Genomic DNA, 19975 nt, shown 5'->3' on the forward strand with positions numbered 1-19975 from the left:
ATACATGATACAACCCAGCGACGCAAACAAACAGGTAAAGAAGACATATGGGTTTGAGATAAAGCCTTTGAGACCGTGAGGCTTCTCTGCGTTGGCACGGCCAACTACAGACTGACTGATTGCCATCTTAGAAGACAAAGCTGAGGCACGATCGAGAAGAGAATGATGCGCGGTAATCAACGAAGAAAAATGGGGTAAGCAGGTGGATTATATAGTGTTGGCCGCTTTTCCAGCCTCGAATCTTTTTTTTTCTTCCTCCGCTCGCTCTGGGGTCAACCCCCACGAGTGGCATTTCCCCGGAACGCATGACAAAACGCGCAGCTAACCGAAGATTCAACATGGGGGACATCTGATCATTCGATGACATGTGCCGGCTGAAGGGGCCAATATGACACCGATATGTGGGGATATCATAATCTGGACAGTCAAGAATGAGCATCAAATTGTCAGAGGCGATGTTGCGCCACAAACTAGAAGACGAATTGTGCCAGCAAGCTCGGCATTGGCTGGGCATGTTGGGCCCGAAGCTCTCAGAGAACAAGCCTCCAGGTCTGAGAGCGCCATGGCTTGGCTGCATTGGCTTGTGATTCGTAGAACCAAGTGCCAGCATGAATCCTCTCTTAACACCGGTGTTGTCCAACTGCATGAGGGGATGTTCAGCGCTTACCACACTGACAATTCAGACGAAGTTGGATGCAACATGACCCCCGCAAATCAGAAAACCAGCCGATTTCAATTCTTGAGCTCAGCCTGGGTATATAAGCCACACGGTGAATTTTCGCCAACTTGAGTCTAGTCGAGATGTAGTGTCGAACACGCTGTCTTCGTTTCTTTAATGTAAAGGAAGATGTCGAGACAAAGCAAGCTAGATGTCTCTTGCTGACAGGGATTTGAGGATTGTCTGAACTGGGTTTATGGATTTGTCATTTTAACTGAGACTCTGCGCGCACGTTGCTCTCGAGTGTGTCATATAATCTCACTCAACGTACAATCGTGGTACGTCAATTCTGTATTGGCTACCGCAGCCAGGACTGCATTCTGTTGTATATGACCGAAGTGCTCTCGGGGATCAATCTTGCAAAGAAATTCGACGATAAAAAGGAACGATGTCGCAAAGACATGCATCTCTCTTTCTTTGTAGATGAGTATCACTCCATTCCCAAAAATCACGAAGAGCTTATCCCACCATGGGATCCAAATTACGAATTCAAGATTTAAAAAGTCCTCTTATGGTTCTTACTGATTTAAGAGGTTGCTAATCTGAGCCAGACCTGCTAATAAGGAAACAAAGATACACTCATAATGTACATTGTGCCTAAATGTTTCAATCATGCTCTTGGATGAAGATAAAGGCCGCTTCTCTTAAGCTCTTTGTTGCCGAATACATTGTCAATTTCCAAGTCTGAAGATCTGGATATCCAAAAGCTATATAAGATCTGTTTTCTCCAAAAACTCGATATGCACTAAGCTCTCCGCCACTCCCCCAGTATTCAGGCTTTCTGCCTCTTAATTTGGTGATTCCCTTGGCCCAGTGACCCAGCACCACTGACACGTCTACCTTTCCCTCCTCACCACAAAAAAAAAAAAAACAAGTTCGTGATCATGTCAACTAATTACTACTGGCAGGCTGTCCACCCAGTCTACGGAGTACCTATTTCCGTCGTGCAGGCCACCGAGCAACCAGTAATCCGCTGCGACGTCCGTCAGAGACACAATCTCCCTTCTAGATCATGGGCCGTACGTATCTCCACATGGACGAACACTAACTATTTCTTATGGTCTTTGTGCGCTGGACTCGCCGGCTATCGTTCTGACGAGGAGTGGACGAATATCTTCGAGACTCACTATCGAAAGACTTGGGATGAGATCCAGGCCAGAGTCCAAGAGAGCGATGGGCCTTATAGGTTCGGTGTGCCTATTCCAATGCCTCCAGTTACCCAGGCTGTAGTCATCCACCACCCCGAGAGTGGTCCTGCGAAGACATTCACGGTTCGTCCCGAGACTCGTCCGTCCTATCTTGTCCCTTGGGTAACTAGCATGTCTTCACATGCTGTATGGGGACTTTTGAGGTTTGTGACTGAACGACAGTCCCCTGTACCTGATCTTTTTGACGTAGTAATCGACACATCGCCGCTAGGGCATTCGCGCCCTGTAGGTACACGGACTGACCAGAGATTGTCTGGAAAAAGCGTATCTGATGGCGAGTCGAAGGAGGATGTTGTAGACACATTCTATCAGTTTGGCAATTGAGATCAAATTTGAGGTAGTAGGGTGCTGTGTTTCTTTCTGCTTTATATTACATGTTAAGAGTTTCTGGGTCTATCAAGAACTAAAAAAGGCACTATTCTTTCTGATCATCGGCTCTCCAGACATTATAGGATAACTTAGCAGGACCTGAATATAAACTGCAGTAAGAACTTCATCAAATTCTAAGCAGCGATTCAAAAAGCAGCGTATTAAACTGCTCTTTCATTCCCTCTATCGACGTCACCTTCGTCTATCAAGTAGGAATGACAGTTTGGCTGATAAACCACGCCTGGATCATTCCCAAAGTTTTCATCCTTTCTGGTGGAACTGAGACGTAAACCAATAGGAAGTTGTAGAACACCATATGTGGGCCTCGGACAAGTGCTGTTGGCTTAGAGTGGCGGCTGGGGCACTTTCAAATCATCCATGTACCACGCCAAATCACCAGCTCCATGTTGATCATGCACGCTTTCGCCATTCCCCAGACATCGGAACCGGTTCTGAGAGCGGTACTCAATATGGAAGTGCTCCCCACCAATGCTCTCAAGACAGTCTTTGAAGTGCAATATCGAGCCTGGATATACCCCGGTGACATGACCTTTACTTTTTCCATTTTTATACCAGCTTCGACATTCATCCGACCACACCATACGCTTGAGGAACTCTTGACAGTACACATTGTAGTCTTCCATGGCTTCCTTTTTGACATCAATTGACCTGCGTGAAAAAAATGTCAGTCAAACGCCGACAGGACCTACAACGAATAAAAAAAAAAATTAACGCACTTGATATCCTCCGCAGAAATCTTCTTGGCCCAGCGAAGAATGTAATCGCATGTCCAAGAGACCTGCGTCAGAAGCGAGCCATGAGAGATAGGAGAATTGGGTCCGTTAAAGATAAAATAGTTTGGCATCGTGTCCACCTGAACCCCAAAGAAAGCCTCGGGGTTATCTTTCCATCGCTCTTCCAACGTCGCTCCATGGCGACCAATCAACCTCCAAGATGGAATAAAGGTCGTATCGAACCCTGTAGCACAGACGATCATGTCGAATTGCTGCTCATCGCCTGTGGATGTCTTGATACCCTGTTCGGTGATACGCTCAATCGGATCGAAGGTGAGAGTTGCATTGCCATTGGAGAAAGCCTCCAGATACCCATCTCCTGGTGTCAGGCGACGGCAGCCAGGACGGAACTTGTGAGAAAGCATCTTTGACAGAATTTCGGGGTCGGAGATTCCTTTCATTTGCTCCGCCATTTGATGCTGGGAAGCCTGTGTCAACGCCAACTGCATCGGGTGATCTCTATACATGCCATAGAAGAAGGCATTGACACTTGACTCGAATTTGGATTAGTTCTGGCGATCCCTTGATTGACGGGGGCTGGGTGGATTTTGAACTTGCCTGGCCTCTAGCTCCCTTCGATACTTGAAATGAGCCTCGGGATCTTCCGCAAAGTGTGCTTTTTCCTCTTCCGTGTAGGTAAAATTGCCCCCATTAAGTGTCTTCTGTGCACAGATGTTGACCGAAACCCAGGTCGGATTGCGCACAAAGTTGACAAGCTGGGCGACCTTCGGCTGCATTGCAGCCACACATTGAATCCCGGAAGATCCATTGCCAATGACTGCAACACGTTTGTTCGACCAGTCGTAGGTGTTATCCCTTAAGCATGACTGGTTATTCCTCTTGGGGTGTAATGGTTGTAGACAGTTTTTTTACTCACCAGGTAGAAGTGTGAAGCAACTTGCCCTTGAAACTCGATAGGCCCTCAATTTCCGGCCAGCTGGTTTTGCTAGCCGGACGATCAGCGTTAGAAAGGGAAGGATACTATCGACAGCAACTGATTCTCACTTCAAATAGCCAGCTGCATTGACCAGAATATCCGCCTCATCGTGTCTGATTGTACCAGCCTGGTCTACCTCCACTTTCCACTTTCCCAGCTCATCGTCCCACACAGTCTCGGTCACACGGGTATTAAATTGAACGTCTTTGTCCAGGTTCCACTTCCGTGTCGCTCGTTGGATGTACTCCTCGATCTCAGGACCGGGTGCATAAAAGTGGGACCAACTTGGATTCGGCTCGAATAAAAATGTGTAAGCATCTACGCGGATGTCAATTTCGGTTGCCCAAGAGTTACTGACGGATCTTACGGGCGGGGATGTCACTGGATACGTCAGTAAAACAGTCACATCTATAAGAGATGTAGACAGACTACTCACCAGGAAACACCAGGATAGGTATTCTCTACCCACGTTCCACCGACCTGGAGGTTCTTCTCATAGATTTTTAACTCCACGAAATCGCCGAGCTTCAACTCATGGTCAATCTTGTGGGCAAGTGTCAAGCCCGAGTAACCGGCACCGATGCAGATGATCTTTAGTTTGCGTTGCGTATATGCAGGTTGTTCGACACAGGGGATCCAGTTAGGGGGAGTCTCGCCATTAGCAACGCGAGTAGCCGAGGTGAGAGCAGAACTATTTCCCAGCCCATCTAAAATGACCTGAGAACGCATGTTGAAGGATATGGGAGGGTGGAAGAGTCAAAAGTCGGTGAGTTGCTTCTGCAATGCTACTATGGCACCTACGGAAGCTGTATATATATCATGAATTGGAGAAAATGAACTAGACTCAGGCAGAGGGAATTGGTAGTCCTTGTAGTCTTTTTATTTTCTTTTTCTTTAAAAAACAAAAAACAAATTAAAATCTGCGAGGAGAAACCTGCTGTGCTCTTAGGCTGCTGATACCCATCGAAACTTCATGGATACAGGATGGTTTATAGCGGCATTTGAGGCATTTGAGAAGTACCCCAGTAGCAATTCCCACATGTTGTTGTACACAGTCCCCGTAGACGGGGAACGCTAACTGGCCCCGCTGTGATCAATGGCATGACAGGTCACTGCGGCACTATGGGCCCCAGCTCAGGCGAGAAGGGGACGCTGCACACATGCCAGGAGTACAACATAAACATGGTATTATTTCACACGTATAACCAATTTCATCCAACAGAAAAATGGCACAAGTTGCAAAGTAGTGAATATTGGTACTCCAATAGAATTGGCCAAGAAAGCAGATAGGTGCGTGTGCATTAGCATCCCTTCTCAAGCTGACAGGATGCTACAACATACCCACGGTGCTAGGATCCTAGGATCATTCCTTCGGTTTTCCTAAATTAAAATGGATGCCAGGGAGCAACAAACCGCTCTTAACTTATCCAGCCCCTACGTTGTACTACAACGTACGGAGTATCTCGTGTACGGTTAGTTCTACACTACAAGTGGAGTATGTACTACGTAGTGATGCCATAGTTATGCGGCCCCCCCCCCAATGTGGTTCCGTGCGAGATTACAACATATGCCTTGCCATCTGAATTACGAATTGCCAAGATGGCATATATAAAGACGGAATGGTGTATTTCGCACTCTACATTTAAGAATGAATAATGTGATACATCTCAACCCGCATCACAGCATCTTCCCTACCAACAAAGCTGAGGAACTCTTCATCTGTTCAGAGTCATTTGGAGCAGTTGAAGGGAGATCAGCTGATTTTGTCGGTTTTACATTTGTCCCAGGTCACATCCACATCTTGTCGGACTATACTGCCACTGGATTGTCCTCGCTCCACATCTTGGTGATCACTCATAGATTCGTCTCTCAATGACCGGGTAACATGTGGGTCGTTCATTAATTCGACCTCGTCGACACAGTCAAATTCATTGATGCCGAAGAATGAGTCTTTCGGGGGCATCTTTACTCGGGGTTTCCGGGGCCAGGTCGTTGTAATCGATGGACGTTCAGCTCTCGGATTCGTGCTGTGATTGTTTGATGAACGCATTGTCCGAACCTTGGCCCACCACCGACGAAAGAAAGGGCCAAAGGTAGGGAGGCATGCGCAGATGATCCCAACAAAAGGTTCCACGCAGGACCAGATAAAGACGGGTGCCATAGTCCACGTAGCATCTGTTCCGTGGGTGTTTCTCTGTAGCGCGAGGATTCGGCAAATACTCGTCACGCAGACACTACGATCAATTAGCCAAGTTCGGTGTTACGATGGAGGAGGGGAATGCGTACAAACTCCCCAAGAGCAAGATGCCCATGACCGCTACCTTCAACGACAATTGCATCTGTAACCTATATATCGTTGGCATCGGCACGCACAAGATTGTCACATCAATCAACAGGGCAGCAATTCCATTGCCGAAAAAGAATGCGGGCACGTTGATGCAGACACCCACGGACGTTGGATCAGTATAGGCCAGCCAGAAATATGGCAGTGGTCGACAGGCTACTGCAACCGTGATGACGATGGTGACCCAGTACCCAAAAACCAAGAACATGCAGAAGCCGAGTGACCTGCGAAAGCTGAAGATGCGGCCGTAAAAGAAGACAATCGAGGATTTGGTGAAGGTGACGGCGGTGGCGTAGATTACAACATAGGCGAAAAGAGTCTGAATGTTTGGTCAAAGTCTAGCTCAGGCACCTCGTTCAGTAGTTCCCTTACTTTCCAAACCGTGATGAACTCTGCTTTGTTCAAGGATTGCAAATGATAACCATTGCCATAATGAATGCCTAGGGAGTCCGGTGTAAGTGCTCTGTCCATCCACTGACGATATCGCGACTCATTTGGGGACTCAACTGATGAAGCAGGAGATTGCTGTCCCCCAAGAGAAGAAAAGCGCTGCAATGATTAGGTAGTCATCGGCAGCGAATTTGATCGCCTCTTTGGTCTTCATTCGCGCAATCAATCGCAACAGAACCGCAGTGGTCCCCATCACCGCGACAGGAATAACTGCTCCCAACAAGTTGCCTGTCTGGTTCTTTGCTAAATTCAACCCAGGCGGTGCGGGTCCAAAGTCACCCGTAGCAATGGCGCTAGGCATGTAGGCGGTCTTGTAGTAGATGAGAGGGAATCACAGACGAATTATGCAGAGCCACAGATCTGAATAGGTGTGCCCTGGCAGCTCGGGTAGACTACTGCATGCGTGCTATGGTATTTATAGGTCAAGGCGATTCTTTTCAAGCAGGGACTTTTCTTCTCAACATATCCGAAAATGCTAGAACTCGCGATGAATCGCGGATGCGAGGAGGAAATCGAGAGATCTTATTTGATTAAGTCAATGTGTATCGATGCACGGAGAACAGGGGTGGAAGTATCAGACTACACTGTCACAGTGTGTTTTTAGAGCTAGCATACAACAATGGCCTAGTCTGGTTAATACGAGGCTTAATAGCAACGGTCCAACTTCAATTAATGCACCGGGGCCCCACAACCCGCTATACTGACAGGGGTATGCCGCATTTCTTTTAATACTCAGAGTGTTGTATGATTACACCTTTGACGGATGATCCACTCTCGACTCGACTTTTGACAAAAGTCTCCACCTTCGTCGCATCTACCCTCTCCTGCCCATCCCCGCTCATCAGTCGAGTGGCCAGAAAGCAGGGATTAGAAGTGACCGAGCACAGTGATAATTCACTCTGTCGTTGTATCCATTGGCCACTCAGACCGAAAGTTCATAATTTGTTGGGAATCATGACTAATTCTTTTAATTTCCATCAGGCTCAGTAGATTTCACGACCGCAGCGAAGTATGGCCCAGATCAACCCATAAGGGAAATATGAGCTTTCTATGCACCAAGTCGGGCTGAAACATCTTCAATTTTCTTTGCCGTGGGTTGCAAGTTTGACTAGTTCAATTAGGGGAATTTGATGAGCACTACCCTAGGCTCCAAGTCTCCTCATTAAGCGTGGAATAGATCCGACAGAATATCCACATTGTCGCACTGAAGCAATCAACCCCGGATGTGGCCATGGAATTTATCGAGGCTGGTGCCGATACCAATCCCTTCGATAAATTGCTGGAGACTACTCTGTTCACTGCTCTCGCAAACGGCCTTTTGGAACCTGCGCGCTTGATGCTTGAAAAGAATGCCAAGCTTCCCCTAGGAAAATATACAGGTGGGCGTGAGCTTCTGGCTGCAATCCTCACTCGTGAAATTGGCATTATCCGTACGCTCATCTACCGTGGTGTGAGCACCGAACAAGCTGAGAACGCGTATACTTCGCCATTGATCTGCGCCGTCAGAACGGGAAGCTTGGAGATCGTGAAGTTAGTCTACAAGGAAGGATCGAATCCTCCATCCTTGACATATAACCCCGGCAGGCTTGTTCTCGCCTTCGGCTTACGCCACAGCGCTTGCTTTTGGAAACCACGAGATCGTGGACTACCTGGAGGGTTGCATGGACCGCTCCAGCAATGATCTCCAAATATCAGCTATACCGCAGAGTGATTCTCATGCTAACACGGCACGCAAGATCATGGAGATTATGTTGAATCTTCATCATTGGGATAAGGGCATTTTCGAAGAAGTCGAAACCGCGTCCACCATCGTCCATCAAATCGCGCTACATGTTTTTCCATTAGCAGGGGCCAGTTTTGATTCGAGTCGAATCTGCAGTCTTGTCCAAAAGGCTGAATGCGTTTGTGCAGAAAAACGGGTCGGTTGCCTTTCGAATTATGCGCTTGCTGAGGCCATCAAAGGTCTTGGGTTGTCAGAGAAAGAATCGGGTGCGAGCAGTGGACACCAGTCCATGGCAGCAGTGTCTAAATCCCACCACCTAGCAGGGCAGAAAACAGCAGATGAAGGTGAAAGCACTGATCTTAGCAACGTAGACCTGTTGGCGAATGCCTTGCCACGTCTTTTGCGAGTGGTGAGGAAAGAGATTGATCCTGAAAGGAGAGCCGTTTTCTCGGAGACATTGGAGGCGGTTTTTCTAGATTATGTAACGACACAGGTCAAGGCACAGATGCACGCTGATACAAAGATACTCGAATCGTCACTCTTGCCTCCTGGAATGAATGATAGGGTACGTCAGGTCAAGGAGATCTTGACACGTCTTTGTCGCTTGGCAAGGGAAAACGTTGACAATGAAGAGATCAACCGGCTCATTTTAGTCTTCTTGCGCATTCTTCGGTGCTAACTTTTCCTATTGGCAGGAGTCTGTTTTGGTTGATTTTTCAAACTGCTGTGTCGATTGTGGTTTTGCGTGTTGTTTTTAAATGTGTCATTGGGGTCTCTACAAGGCAAAGAGTGCGTGTAGAGAGAAGATTGTCATTAGCAAGGCAAGGGAATTAGAGAAATTGAATCCGATGAGATTTTGCAACTCCGTCACAAGGCTTGGAAGATTGAAGACTGCCAGGCATGAAACCTGTACTTACTCATGCCTTGGCCGTATAGAATACGCTAGCAATAGGGCCTTGAAGAAAAATATAGTGACATACAAATCTGCGTGTGAAGAAAGTAAGAAACTGTGGGTGGTAATATCAACTGTTGAGAACACAATTTTCGCCATGAAACTATCGACATAGCTCCAGGGTAACGAAAAACAAAGTCTCGCCAAATGCGAATGGCCAAAACAGGCATGAGAAGCACTCACCTACATAGCCGCCTCCATCTATACTTACTCTCGGCCACAAGTTGCAAGGACGCTGCATGCTTTTATTGCATGGGTAACATTCAATACACAACACCAGACCAATGTTATACGACCCCATGCAACAGGAGCAGGTGATCAGCAAGTCTTTATCCCAAGCGTAGAGTAGTTTCATTGAGTGAGTCAGTCTAAGCACAGCGCCGGGAACGTATTCCCTTAGATCGAAGCCATAGCAAATGCACGAACAATTAAGACGGGGGGCAGCGACAGAAGAGGCTGAATAGTACATGACAAATGGAGAAGAAAAAAGCAAAGCTAATAAGCATGTTGGGACAAATGAGAGCAAGAGAAGAAAAGGAAATGCCAAGAAAGTAACGAGCCTAGAGGCTAACGATGTCAGATGCACCGAAATACGGCAGTGTATGTATACTTTCAGATCATGTTGGAATGAGCTGGCATCGTCACCGATGTGACGGGTATGTATGCAGGATATTGTATGTGTTGTGTTGCTCGTGAAGACGTCTCAAGTGCCCGGGGATTAACCATAGATTTCAATTCTGTTGGGCTCTTATTTTCTGTTTCCTTCTGGTGTGTTCTGACGTGCCAATGCCAATGCATGCACCTTCAGAACCATTCCTTGGCGGTGGAGTAAAGACCGCCTGGCTTCATGTGCTGCCGTTTTGCGTTTTTTTTTCCAGCTGCACCCATAAGAATAGAAGGGACGATGGAGAAAAACAAATCGAGCAACAATTGGGTATCATAATGGGGCTGATTTGGGATGGTGCGAGATTAATTGAGAATGAAAGGCGCCGGACGACAGAAGAGAAAGAAAAATGGTCGAGAAAATCGACATTCCCAAGTTAGTCGGGGTTGGTAAGCTAGAGATCGCTCTATTAGCATGACTTTGAAGCAAGTGGTTCAGAGTGCAATGTTCAACTTACCCGAAGAACAGGACGAGAGTAGTCTTCGTTGTCTTGCAGCGAAACGCTGCTGTCTCGAGCACCGTTCGGGTAGATAACAGTGTTGGTCTTCATTCGCCGATCGGTGAAAATTGTGCCCGAACGAGCGGGAGTAGATCCACCAGCAGAGCCTTGCCCATTGCCCCGCGGGAACAGACCTCCCATAAAGCTTGATCCCCTGCCATTTCTGTCTTCAGCCATGTCCTGGCTTGGGATAGGGCTGACGGCACGAGCACGTTTGCGGTAGAAAAGGATCAAAAATATGAGAGCACCAATCAGTGCGAGTCCTCCAAGAACACCGATCACAATGCCTGCGATGGAACCTCCACTCAGTTTCGAGCTGGTATGGCTGGTGCTAGCCGGTGCGGAATCAGCGCTAGCGCCCGCAGTCGAACTTGAGCCAGACACGGTGATGGTCTTCACTTGGCCGCCAGAGTTGGTCTGGACTGAGAGGGTAGCCGAGGTACTGGTTGTGTGATCCGACGTTGTTGACTAGTTTCAAAAGTTAGCCATGCGTGTCATTTGATCAAACTGGTGATGCTAAAGATCCAGTTTGTGAAGCCGATATGGATGAATCCAAGGCAGTCACAGTGACAGTTGTGGGCTGAACAATGGTACTCTCTTATCCCTGACAGCAAAGCCACAAGCCAAGAAAGAGTAAAACACATAATCATGCTGCATAGGCTAGAAGATAGGGTTGTCGATTCCAAAAAAAAGGGAAACAGGAGGGAAACCAATTTAAAAAATTGCCCAAAGACCATGCATGGGGTGGCTTACTGAGGTTGAGGTTGATGTTGAGCTCAAGGTTGACGTTGAGGTTGACGTTGATGTTGAGGCTGACGATGACGATGAGGTGGTTGTTGAGGTTTGTGAATCACCGGCTGTGCTAGTGACATCGTTGCCCATAATTTCCACGTAGGCGAACACTCCTTTGGATGCACTTCCACAACTGTCTGCTGGATAACCCGGACACGAGCTATTACATTCCGAGGTATCGGATTGCGACGCATCAGAGGGAGCAACGTTTGAGCACCAGCATCTCTTTCCTTGTAGGATTCCTAGGGCATAATTGGCGCAAGTAATTTGACAAGCTCCATTTGATTGATATATGTTGCTAACTATGAAGTGTCAGCGATATAGGCAAGGTTTTTAACGTTTGCGTTCACTTACCTGCACTGAAAGAAGACCCCGTGTTCTCTGACGCACAGTACGCGAGGCTGGATGCCGCCGACGCGAATGGCCGAGCCAGGAAAGCAAAAGCCGAGATCACCACCGTAACCTTCATGGTGTGCTCGATCGATCGTTTCTGATTCAAGTCGGTCGCCCGCTCTGAAGATTGGTGGTTTTCGTTATTTTTCCACCCCGGTCCCAACAAGCGTGAAGGCAGCGATGGTTAAAAAGTTTGTAGGCGTAAAGTGAAGATCGAATTTGGCTGTCTGTAGGCCGACCGATCTAAATTGTTGATCAACTATGGACCTGAGCCCGATAGTATCTGGAGGATGAATCTAATATCTCGATGGCAGTCGATCGAAAAAGGTCCGAACTGTTATTTGTTGATCCCCCCCGCTAAATATTGAAAAACTCGTAGGTTGTCCTGGATCAAAGACACATTGTCTCGGTAGATGTCTCCGAGAGCTCAAGGGCTATTCAACCAAATAGGAAAGGAAAAAAGAAAAGAAACGAAATGGATGAGAAAGCGAAGTTCAATGTGCGCAGGAGAGAGTGGAAGAGAGTGAGAAGAGGAGAAGGGGGATCTCCACAGTCACGGGCCCTGCTATCCTACACTATCCTCGCCGGAGCATGTCGAGGCTTCCCGACATACCCGGTGGATACTGGTTTTCTCATTTTACTGTGAGATTTAGATTTTTTACGTGAGATCTCAAAGTAAATTGTAGTTGAATTAAAAATTGTCCAGATTTTTGGGGATTCCTTTTTACTACATGAACTGTTGAAGGATGGGATACCTTATCTTTGTAAGATACTGTCCACAAAGCCTATAACATCCATCGTATAGCTCACAAGGGTATTAATAGTGCATAACAGGGTATAACAGGGCACGGAGTACGGAGTATAACAAGTATAAGTATTTTTATTGACTTTTTTCCTAAAGCGCTTTTTCTCCACTGCGATGGCCTGACTGGCAGAACCAAAGATCACTATTGCACCAGGGAAACATTCCACCCTCCATCCTTGTTTTTTAAACCATCTCGATGCGCTTTCTAATATATCTATGTATATGTATAGAGTCCGTTGTGTACCTCGATCAATTTTTGTTGAACACATCTGAAATAGTTGTCCGAGGGATCGTCAGTGCACTACCAGGATTACAAAGTATTTAATTATAGCCTTGGAGACATACGTAATTGGGTGGAGAGAAAACTCCTCCAAACACCAAGAATGTTCCAACTTCGGATTGATCTTTATAAAGAAAGCTCTCCAGAATCCTTCGAGACTAAATCCATTGTGGCAATGAAAATAATTCCTCCACTCCATGAATGTTCAGCTTAGCCTCAACGCCGGGGCCCCATTCAATGCAGCTGGGACCTAGACCGTGTTGTCATGTTCCAAACATCATGAAATGACCACCTGTCAACTTACAAAGTCCCGGGTACAATGTGTCTAGACCGTGAGGTCACCCTGGGAATAGGGAGTAGTGAATCTTGTAGAGAGTACGGAGTACTCCGTACAGAGAGAACACCAAATGCTCGCTCTCGCTCCCCCATGCCCAGCCGCCAGAAACGACGATCAACTTAAGAAATCGCTGTGATTTGCCAGGTGGAAGCGAGTTGTCTGTGATGAAACAATTGGGATTTACCGGCGATTCAACCAGCTGCCATTTCTCTCTTTTTTTAAAAAAAATATTAAAAAAAAAAAAAAAACCACCAGATCATATGGATTGATACCGTGCGCATCTGAATCCCAGTCTGATACAACAGAACACCCTGGGTACAACATAGTGCAACATCCATGTGTGCACGGAGTGCTAGTCATGATTTCCCCTTTTTCCCAAATATTTTTCTTTTCTCGACTCATCCAATATGAATCATCCCACTCATCTCCCAAGTGGAGTTTCTCCACTTGGTGTAAAAACGTAAAAAAAATGATACAACAATCGATCGATCTTGAAATTTCAATTGTAGGTCATAATTTATGGTATAATAGGCTGAAGGATCTAAGACTTTTTGTTACACATATCCAATTTAAAACTACTGGTTCAATTGGACCTTTAAAATAGGACTCCCTTGGTCACTCTATGTGTTCTCCGAATGCAGAACCTTAATACGCGATACAATCAATAGTCTCTTAATAGTACCGAGTGTCATTGGAATACATTGCGCAATCCAATATTAGCTATGGAGTTCGGAGCACGGAGCACGGAGTATTCTTGTCACGAATCTGCTTACGACCGAACCTAACTCCGTACTCCGTACGAAGTACCTACTCCGTACACATCTGCGCAATGCCAAGGCAAGCCCTGGAGTGACGATGTTGTGGCTAAAATGGCTGAGACAGATCCACCACAGTGCGCGGAAGGGGGAGCTGGCTCAGTACGCCGTAATCTCCCGCAGGGGGCCTACAGAGTATGGGCGCCGCGTGGTTAGGGCTACTCGATCCATTTCGGCTGTGTGGTTGTTCTGGCAAGGTACCGGTTCAAGAGGTGGCGAGGCCACGGGGATGCGAATTCAACTATCGTAATTGTGCCTGGTGGCTTGCAGGTGGCGTCCTGAGTCTGAAACAAGCCCACAGTGCTGATCACTTGTTGCAGCCTGCGTGAGGCACCCGCGAACCCTATATCGGAGTTGATGGCATGTGTCTGCACTTTATTTTTTGGCTTCAATTGATATTCAATCAAGATGTTCATTAAAAGAGTGTTTCGAGGTACATCATGCACCTGCTAGATGACAATCTGAGCAGGAGATCAACTGGCTGTGATATGGTACATAAGATATGTAGGATTTGCTCCCATCATTTAGCTGTCCGATTTGAAGTCAAGAGATAGGTGGCCAGTTCCGGAGATCACATTAATCATCTCGCTGGCTGAACTCTCCAAACTTCCTGAAGCTGCCGAATCCGCTGGGTCTGCTGACTTTTCGGAACTCTTGGAAGCCTGGCTAACACTGCGCGAACGGTTGGGGTTGGACCCTGGCAGAGGGCCCATCATCGATGCGCTAGTATCCTCTACGTATTCTGGGTCAGGGGGAGCATCGAAATCGTGGGAGGACGATTCAATCCAAGCCAGAAGGTCGTTGTTGGGCGGGGTGGAAGGCTGGTCCGGGTGGGTAGTAATGTCTGATTTGGCGTCGTCATCATCCTCACTATTTTTATCGAAGAAAGTGCCCGCAGCGCATAAGCCGATCAGTCGAGTGAAATGCCACTGCATATCCAGCAAGTCGAAACTGGGAAGCGGTCGCTTGACGGGGTCGTCGGTTGTCATTTTAAAGCGGTAGCCAGACTCGATGGCACGGTAGGTTGGGTCACCTCGCTTTCCTACCACGACGATCAGTCGGTCTACACTGTTGAGATGCTTGGTGGAGATGGGCTCCTTGGTCAAATCAACTTTGTCGCAAAGCTTGTGGTCTGGCCTCGGCTGCCAATAGAACTCAATATCCATTTCAGTCATCTTCTCGGAGATCCAGACGGGACGCAGGGCGAACAAACCACTTGACCATGCAGACCGAAGATCTCTCCGAAGGCAGATCAGATTAGAGCAATCATTGACAAGACTTCCAGGCTGAGTTGGCTTGTTAAAAACTGCCTTTTTCCATCTTTCGGCTCTATCCTTTCCCCAGAACACATCCGCGAACCTCCAAATGTTAGGAGAAAGCGGATCATCACGCAAGCCGGAGCTGACTGCGCTAGCTGGGAAGATTGGAGCAGTTTGGTAGATCTTGCGGGTGCCTGTAATGACACACTTGTATCCATCTCGTTCTCTGGCGGCGTATATTGCAATTGGGGGAGCACGTGGCCGCGGACTGAAACTTGAAGGCCGGCATCCTGGCTCTAACTGTTGAGAGGGGGATGGTGTTACCGTCCATTTGAATGGAAGGGTACAGATGAGATCGCAAATCGCGTCCATGATTTTTAATGAGAAGTGAGCAAGTTGTAAGATACACTCAAGCTTCTCCATGTCGCACACCTGGAAGACAGCCCATAGTGGCGAGGGCACTTCTTGTTCCAACAGAGCTTTCTTAAGCTGGCGAATGATGATTTTCCGATGGGTAGACGGAATGTTGAAGTTCTCATCATTCACACGAACAACAGTGGAGGAGCGACCTAGCTCGGAGGAACTTCCAGGGGGGAGTGTACCTGCGGATGCATTCGACATTTTGATCACGTGGAAACTGGATCAAAGGGACGGTGTGACAATCCGATGTTTTTCAAGCACGTGGGCGTGGTGACGAAAGAAGAGTGTTAGTTTCTTCTGATGGCTGGCTGTTTATATGTTCAAATTGAAAACGCGCGTACCATTCACATTCAGGGAAGGTACTTGTGGACCAGCTCATTCAATAGATTCAGCACACAATACATACACAGAACATCGGCGGCACTTTCCCAGTTCGTTTGCCAAGATTGTCATAAATTCCGAGTCATGAATCATAAAATCACATTCGTGCGTAGCGTTACCTCCGATAATGCATCCATTCTCGATCTCGAATGTCTTGCATGCGCTTCTCTATTATCCATGCGTGTGGAGGCATCCCCACACGAGGTCCCATCCGGAGCACGGTATCAGACACGAAGGCTCGCTCCTGCTGGATGTCACGGATGCGTCTGCGACGCGCACTTCGAATCTCATCGGACAATTCAACAAGCTCGTCGATGTCCTCCTGTAGCCAAACCAATCAGAATCCAAGAGCGCCATCTGGTCGGATGATACATACCGACTTAAGGTACGAGAAGATATAGTAGCATGTCCTTGTCTCTTCATACTCATATCCCATCTGTTCAATAGCTTCCCTCACTACCATTCTCTTCGCTATTTCCGTCCACTGATCATTTTGAGTCTTCTCCGGGTAGATGAATTTCCGGGCAGTTCGTCCAGTCTCCACTTCATCCACTGATACATGTCGGGGTTTGACATCAACAACGCCCAAAGCTCCGGTCATCTCAATGGCTTCGTCAGGGGATGGAGGATGTACCACAGACCAGTCATCCGTGCCCCTGGGGGCTTTTTTAACTATCCGGATGCTCTCAGCCACCACATCCTCTTCCACATCACGCATGGAAGAAGCGTCGCTTGTTCCGTGGCTGTAAGCTAACTCGCTCTCGTCTTCTAGTGGCTTGGGTCGACGAAGATTTACGGATATTGTTTCTCGCTCCCATGGATCCTTGAAGTTGACAGTTGGGCTGCTAGTCAAAGATATTGAGTCTTCCGGGGCAAGAGACTCTTCACTGTCACGGTGTTTGAGGGCTATTGTTTCCTCTGACATTCGTCCACCTCGCATTCTTCTCCGCCAAATGTCAGCGCGCAGCAAATAAGGGGATTGATCTACTCACTGATGTTGAATTTCAATCTCATCAAAACCACCTCTCTGGGACCGCAGGTCCGGATTGCGCATACGAAGTGTACGGGTGTCTTTGTGGCCTAGGTTTGGTTAGCAGATTGTTCTTACCAGGCTACCAAAGTCGGTTTTACCATGGCCACTGTGCCTGTGGTGTGTAAACAAGCCTTGGTGGACAGGGGGCATGTGTATTGAACCCAAAGAAGGCGAAGGTTGACGAGGCGGGTGCTTGTTCTTTGATTTCGAAATACTGATATCTTCCTTAATCTCCTGAAGGTCTCGGGAGCATGACTTGGAATCAAAACTCGAGCGCTCGCTAAGCTCTGTGTTCGGTGGGATCTGCTCCCTACCCTCTCGCCGAAGACCTCTCAATTCGCGTTCTAGATCCTCTGATGGTACACTGCGCCGTCTTTCCCGGCTGCGTACGGTTACTTCCTCTTCATCAACATGGTTGACTGGTCGTGGTCCTTTGTCATTCCACCGGATGACCACATCATCGTCTTCGAATTCTCGATCTAGAAAATCGACCGGGCCTCGGCGTCGCTCTAGGGACGCACTATCAAGGGGGACCTCTTCCACCTCGACCCTGTGTGGAGGCAGAGGCCGTGCCCGTGGCCGTGGCCGTGGCCGATGGTATAGTTCTTCTTCCTCAAACTCTACTCTTCTTTCACGCGATCGTATGTCGATTTCACTGTCCCACCCGCAATGCAAAGGGGGATCTTTCCTTTCGGTCTGTCGGATTGCCATCTCCTCTTCCTCAAATTCGTGCTCTGGCCGGTGTCTTTTTCCTCTGTGTTTTCCCCGCTCTTCAAATAAGAGGTTCTCTTCGAGATCCCTTTCTGGACGTCTGCGGTGGCTTTTTTCTCTCTCCTCATAGAGAAAATCGTCCTCAGACCTTCGTTTCGGGTGACGCCTGCTCCCCCTGTGCCTTTCTCTATCTTCAATGATCAAATCATCCTCTTCAAACCCCCGAGGATGGCGCATACTTCCTCGAGATCTTTCCTGTTCGGCAATGCGTTCTTCATCCTGAAGCCTCCTGTCACTGTTCCTTTCCCTTACTCTTTCCTTAGACACAAGATCCTCTTCAAACGCTGGCTCCGGACGACGCCTTCTATCTCGGCGATTATCTCTTTCGTCGATAAATTGATCGCCTTCAACTTCTCGCTCTCGTTCAGTACGATGCCCTCTATGCCCACGCCTTTCAATCTCATCGACTAAAAAATCACTTTCGGCTTCTCGATCTCCTTCAGAACAATGCCTCCCATCTCCGCGCATTCCTCTCTCCTCAAAAGTCAAATCCTCGTCAATGTCTCGCGGGTGCCATCGACTGTCCCGGCGTCTCTCTCGTTTCTCAGAAACAAAATCCTCTCCGTCTACGTCACGTGGACGATGTCTACGACGGGAGCCAGACGGCCACATGTAGGCATCATCACGGTCTAGAGGGATATTTCGCTCAGGCAAGACCAGGTCCACCTTCTCCCTTGACTGCATTTGAACCATATAATCCCGCGCTCTTTGTGATGCAAAGCTCTCTTCCATGAAGTCTCGCCTGGGATGTTCTCGGATGTGCATCCGCTCCATGTCCTCGACTAAGGGCTCGGACCTTCGGCGCCGATTTTCAACATCTTTTGTATAGTCGCGATCTCGTCGGTGCGGTCTGCGGTCTCGCGCTCGTTCCATTTCGTAGAACTCATCTTCCTCGTCGTAGTTGGCGCGTGGTGCTCGGCGGGACATTGTGGGGCTGTGCGCGTGATCACCACATTGAATCTGGTGATCGATCGGTCCTTTACGGTCGGAAATATACCTCAACTGCGATCATAAGACTCTTTAATTCTGGATTTGGCGTAGGGGCCTGCCGAATAGCTCAGTTCAAAGCAACTGTCAAGTTCGGTAGTTGGTGACTGGTGGGGCTTGCGCGAAAAGGTGGGCTGTGCTTTGGCAGATGTGACCAAGTCGGGCAGCTAGTGAAAGTACCAGCAAGATAAATTAGGTAGATCGAGAGTCTATAAAGAGCGCACACTCAATGTAGGGAAAGGAAAACATGGACCGTATGACTAGGGCGGACGAAAAGCAAACTGATCGACCCCGCGGCTGATGTCATTTATTCTCTTAGTAGGATATGCAACGGAGGAGATCAACAAGCATTCTCGTTCAAGCTCTTCGCGTTTGTTTACTCACCAAGTCCAATCCTGAAGTTCTACCCCAGAAAGTTAGCTAATCCTGCCATTGGAACCTTGGTTCTCTTCTCAAAAACCGTGGCTTTGGGTCTGAAATGCTTGGCGTTGTCGGAAGTTGTAGAAACCTAAAGCCGCATATCCGATCCTGGTGGAACTTTCGAGCCCAATGCACTATGTTGGGTGCTTCTGCTTGGGTTCCCCGGGAACTTGACCAGATATCTCCACTTCGTGCACACCGACTATAAGATTGGATACACTTCTAGGTTGTAAGCACTCACAATCCAGAGAAATGTCAGGCTAGCTATTCAAGGGCTTTTTTGCACTTTGGCAACGAGCAAAACTACAAGATTATGGAGCGGGCAATTTAGTTCACCCAATCAGCCGATAGTGTCATTTAGGTCAAGGTTGGGTAAAATTTAGCTATAACAGGTCAAGTGAAAGCAGACTATACAAGTACATGAGAGAACTGAGGATAGTGTTTAGGCTCATAGGTTACTGGAAAGCAAGTCGCATCTGTCCCTTTTCAGGCTTACCCCGACTTCCTCCACCTCGCCCCCCTCTCCCACGAGCAGTTGTACCGCGTGCACTATTTTTCGTAAGCAGTGGCGGCTGTGAAACCTTAGCCTCCTCTCTGTCCTGGCTTGCAAGGTCCTTGGCAAAG

At 47.9% G+C, this 19975-nt stretch overlaps 6 protein-coding genes across 6 annotated transcripts; 1 reads left to right on the plus strand and 5 right to left on the minus strand.

The window, feature by feature from the left end:
• Window positions 1–2639: 2639 nt before the first annotated feature.
• On the minus strand, window positions 2640–4755 carry Pdw03_7311 (putative sterigmatocystin biosynthesis monooxygenase stcW; the record flags this gene model as incomplete). Its single annotated transcript, XM_066101618.1, has 7 exons — window positions 2640–2964; window positions 3033–3578; window positions 3648–3905; window positions 3967–4035; window positions 4095–4344; window positions 4394–4407; window positions 4463–4755. 7 exons carry the CDS (start codon window positions 4753–4755, stop codon window positions 2640–2642), a joined length of 1755 nt encoding a protein of 584 aa, XP_065956701.1.
• A 1024-nt stretch (window positions 4756–5779) lies between these two features.
• Pdw03_7312 (integral membrane pth11) lies at window positions 5780–7121 on the minus strand (the record flags this gene model as incomplete). The annotated part of the gene is made up of 4 exons (XM_014678536.1): window positions 5780–6260; window positions 6313–6689; window positions 6743–6810; window positions 6878–7121. 4 exons carry the CDS (start codon window positions 7119–7121, stop codon window positions 5780–5782), a joined length of 1170 nt encoding a protein of 389 aa, XP_014534022.1.
• A 930-nt stretch (window positions 7122–8051) lies between these two features.
• On the plus strand, window positions 8052–8501 carry Pdw03_7313 (Cyclin-like F-box; the record flags this gene model as incomplete). Its single annotated transcript, XM_066101619.1, has 1 exon — window positions 8052–8501. One exon carries the CDS (start codon window positions 8052–8054, stop codon window positions 8499–8501), a length of 450 nt encoding a protein of 149 aa, XP_065956702.1.
• Window positions 8502–10535: 2034 nt separating this feature from the next.
• Window positions 10536–11919, minus strand: Pdw03_7314 (ER membrane protein Wsc4, putative; the record flags this gene model as incomplete). The annotated part of the gene is made up of 4 exons (XM_014678534.1): window positions 10536–10553; window positions 10617–11126; window positions 11412–11752; window positions 11805–11919. 4 exons carry the CDS (start codon window positions 11917–11919, stop codon window positions 10536–10538), a joined length of 984 nt encoding a protein of 327 aa, XP_014534020.1.
• Window positions 11920–14604: 2685 nt separating this feature from the next.
• On the minus strand, window positions 14605–15960 carry Pdw03_7315 (uncharacterized protein; the record flags this gene model as incomplete). The annotated part of the gene is made up of 3 exons (XM_066101620.1): window positions 14605–15122; window positions 15193–15222; window positions 15294–15960. The coding sequence occupies 3 exons, from the start codon at window positions 15958–15960 to the stop codon at window positions 14605–14607; spliced, it is 1215 nt and encodes a 404-aa protein (XP_065956703.1).
• A 295-nt stretch (window positions 15961–16255) lies between these two features.
• On the minus strand, window positions 16256–18871 carry Pdw03_7316 (uncharacterized protein; the record flags this gene model as incomplete). The annotated part of the gene is made up of 4 exons (XM_066101621.1): window positions 16256–16462; window positions 16517–17081; window positions 17133–17220; window positions 17272–18871. The coding sequence occupies 4 exons, from the start codon at window positions 18869–18871 to the stop codon at window positions 16256–16258; spliced, it is 2460 nt and encodes an 819-aa protein (XP_065956704.1).
• Window positions 18872–19975: the final 1104 nt, after the last annotated feature.

Source organism: Penicillium digitatum, chromosome 2 (genome assembly GCF_016767815.1).
Source record: "Penicillium digitatum chromosome 2, complete sequence".
NCBI lineage: Eukaryota > Fungi > Ascomycota > Eurotiomycetes > Eurotiales > Aspergillaceae > Penicillium > Penicillium digitatum.